At 33.2% G+C, this 3785-nt stretch overlaps 1 protein-coding gene across 1 annotated transcript; it reads left to right on the forward strand.

Moving 5' to 3' along the window:
• Positions 1 to 3187: 3187 nt before the first annotated feature.
• Positions 3188 to 3614, forward strand: C922_05569 (hypothetical protein; the record flags this gene model as incomplete). The annotated part of the gene is made up of 2 exons (XM_008821140.1): positions 3188 to 3198; positions 3428 to 3614. The coding sequence occupies 2 exons, from the start codon at positions 3188 to 3190 to the stop codon at positions 3612 to 3614; spliced, it is 198 nt and encodes a 65-aa protein (XP_008819362.1).
• Positions 3615 to 3785: the final 171 nt, after the last annotated feature.

The following is a 3785-nucleotide window of genomic DNA, read 5'->3' on the forward strand; positions in this document are numbered from 1 at the left end:
ACACATATATTTTCCTAACGATATGCATACATATCATTACATATATGTATAGAAAAAATTCCCCACATAGTTTTTATTATTATCATAGCACTTTTCTCTTATGGTGCTTATAATTTCTGCCATGATTTTGCTTTGTGTAACTCATATTTGAAGCGTATTTTTTGGATGAGGAAGAAATAGAATATTGCACTTTTAAGATGCATTTCCAATGTTTTTATATTTAGGTTAAACATGTGAAATGGGTAGACACATGGGCACAAATAAACTAATAATGAAGGGCGAGGAGCAGATCGACCAGGAGCCACAAAGACAATTTCTGTATAAACAGGATGCACAGGGGAGCCGGATAATTTTGCCCCAGATAATGTACAAATTAGAAATTATTTTTTCTACAGAGTAATTCACACTAAAAAGGGAATTCTCCCTCATACAAGAAATCGAAAAGATTCTTGCGAAATGCAAAGGAAAGATAACATTTTTTATAGTATACTATGCATTTATTAATACGGACTAATGGAGGTTACCTGTTTTCGATAACATTGACCCGACTCACGAGCATTCCATGCGTTATTGTTGGATACAATGGTACAGGTCAAAACTTCACGAAGCTGGAAGTATAATTTTGAAAGAAAGAAATCCTACGGAGCTTATAAGCCGAAATGTGGGTTTATTTATAGTATTTTGAACCTAGATGTGAGGCCATTTTCGGGTGCACTATTTTTGCCATCCCTTCACATTCGAAATTCTTTTCCGCATTGACGTAGAATTGATATCTTCTGTGCATTGAATAATTGGAGACGCCCCTTTGGATGATCATTAGGGCAATTTGCTATGGGCGTTATATTGCGAAACTGTGGCATTTCTTGTGCTAGACCTTTATGAAAAAATTACATAGTATGATCTAAAATTAGTTCCCTACTGAGACATATCTCTTATGACATATGCCATCATACAATTATGCAATCTTTAATTGTTCAGAATTCGGAAATGAAAGGTGTTACTAATAAGAGGAGCAGAATAGTAGTTGGAAGAAAAGAAAAAGATTACTACGCAATGCACGCGTTAAATATACATAAATAAAAATAAATCAAAATAAATAAAAATAAATAGAAATAAATAAAAATAAATAAAAATAGATACAAATAACTAAAAATAAATAGAAATAGATAAAAATAAATAGAAATAAATAAAAATAAATGAGAATAAAGCAAGATAAATGAAAATTCCCTTCCCATTATATTATTTGCGTAATTTACACATCTTTTACAGGGCAGCTGTTATTCGTAAAAGGTCGTCAATGGAAAAATATTTTTGGTATTATCACGAATGGATTAAATTATTATTCTTAACTTAATCTGTTAAAAGAATATATTTGCTCTTCTCTATTTTTTTTTCTTTTTTCTTGGTTAATTCGTTCTATATTTTTCAATACATGGTACGATAAGGGAAATGTAAGTCAATAGGAATATGCTCCCTAATTAGAATCCTAGCAGAGTAGAAGTTCTGTATAGGATGCTTATATGGCGTTACACATCCCCCAATAATTAGAAAATAGAATTTATAATGCGTCGCCGATTCGTAAGATGTGAAGGTTCTCCATAGATTACACCCTAAATTATCAGTTTCCGTATTAATATTCATACGCATAATAGGTTTACTTCTACAGAAAAAAAAAAAAAATATTTCTCTGCAGGATTTATCTACTCATAAGAAAGCGCTTTTAATTTTCCCAATCATAATAAAATAATTGTGAATTCTTCTTAATCCGTCCTATTCTGCTACGACACGATAGTATTGATTCTATGCCGAATATAGCCTAATGTTAATATAAAAATCGAATCAGGGTGTCACTCCCTGAGAATATGGCATATAGAATGTGACATAAATGCCGTTATATACAATTCTACAGGATCCCGAATTTCTAATTATCAGGAAAGATATTGGATATGAGAATAATTTTAAAAATCCAGAGGCCGTGTGATTTTTCCCCTTCTTACTCTATTTCGTGTTATATGTTAATTAAGATTGTTCGGTGAGAAAGACCGTTTTCTTTCATGGGCATTATTCGCGGAGGTCCGGTACTGCGTATATTTGAGCAATATACATATACATGTGCTTACATATATATTCTTCTTCCCCTTATTTTTCTTCTGTATCTATAAAGTTCTCTTATTTTTGTGTTGTATAAAGATGAGTGCTTTTCCTTCTGTTTCTTCCCCTGCCCCTTGCTGTGTTTCCCCTGTCATTTTTTCACTCTGGCTCGCTTTACTCGCTTCTCTTATTTCTTCTTTTTTCTTTGTAGTTGCTTTCTGATGTCTGGTTCCTTCTTGTTCAACCTTAAGAGTCTGTATTTCATGTCATCTATAATTTTTCCATCTTGATCTTTTGTATTTGTCGCGCCCTTCTTGGTTTTTTTATATTTAACCTTAAAAGTGTGTACTTTTTGTCATTTCTAATTTTTCTCCTTTTCTTTTTCTTTCTTTCTTCTTCCTTCTTTTTTTCTAATTACATCATACATGTCTCATTCTCAATTCGGGAAAGATAACAAAGTGGAGTTCTCCTTCTCCTTTTTCTTTTTTGTTATACTCTGTAACTTATGTATCTTTTCCGCTTTTTTAGATATAGAGATAGAAATTCTAGAATAATTTCTCTTACTATAAGAGAAGTTCTGTTTTTATTTTTGAAAATTACTGTCATTAAATGATCTCTCTCATATCAGCGTCTACAACTTTGTACAGAAGCACTATTATATACCCAGTAGATCTTTTTAGGTATATCTATTCATCTAAGTCATGAGGAAAAGAAGTAGAAAGTAAAGGAATTCCTCATGTGTTCAATCCGACACGTCCTTGTATGCTATTTCTCGCGGTGATTACATATATCAGGATGTCAGTGAGAGGACAAGTTTATTAAAATAACAAGCAATCCCACATCCGCTGTAGACTAAACATACAGAAAAGATAAAAGTAGTATATATTAATAATCTTAATGTCTGAAAAATATAAAATTTCAGCATGCCTATTTTTTGAAGGTTTTTGTCGAGATGGCACCTTTCTTTGAGCAGCAGGCATGAATTTTAACTGAACACCCTACCAGCCAGAATGAATATATATATAATGGAAAAAGACAAGAAGGGACGGGACGTCCGGCTGAGGAGGGGACAACCTGTAACATATTCCACAGAAAGATGAGATTACAGTAGGGCGAAGATAGACACAATATTCTCTTCAGATAGAAGACGTCCTGTACGATAACCCTCTTCCAAATTACAATACTACACAGAAGGAATCAGAACACCCTTATATCCAAGATTATATGCAAATTATGTAAAGATTCAGAACGAAGTGTAAGCACACTAGAAAACATCTGCCAGAACTGGTACGACACACCCTCAATTAAGTGTAGAATCCTACATCGTTCTCCACAGCTTTAAAGAAGAATATATAAATGAAATAATGAATTCGGTGAATAATAATTTATTCAGCATGCCCGTGCTTGAGAGAAGGATAAATTTGCACCAGGATGCCAAAAAGGGGATGCACAGGTTGAAGGACTATTTATCATATTATTTGGGAAGATTAACAAGTCTGTATAGCGTGGAGGCACACATTTAGGAGGGCCCAATGGCAGAGAGCAATCATACTATTCAAACAGCAATGGGAATTATGTAGGAGTATCACAAGAGGCTGTTGTTCTAGTAGTCATAATGGATCAGCTGCCACAGTTGAAACCTAACCCTTTCATAAATTTGGCCAAACAAGCGTTTACCCTATTTATAAATAAGT

This window comes from Plasmodium inui (assembly GCF_000524495.1).
Source record: "Plasmodium inui San Antonio 1 unplaced genomic scaffold supercont1.100, whole genome shotgun sequence".
Classification (NCBI taxonomy): domain Eukaryota; phylum Apicomplexa; class Aconoidasida; order Haemosporida; family Plasmodiidae; genus Plasmodium; species Plasmodium inui.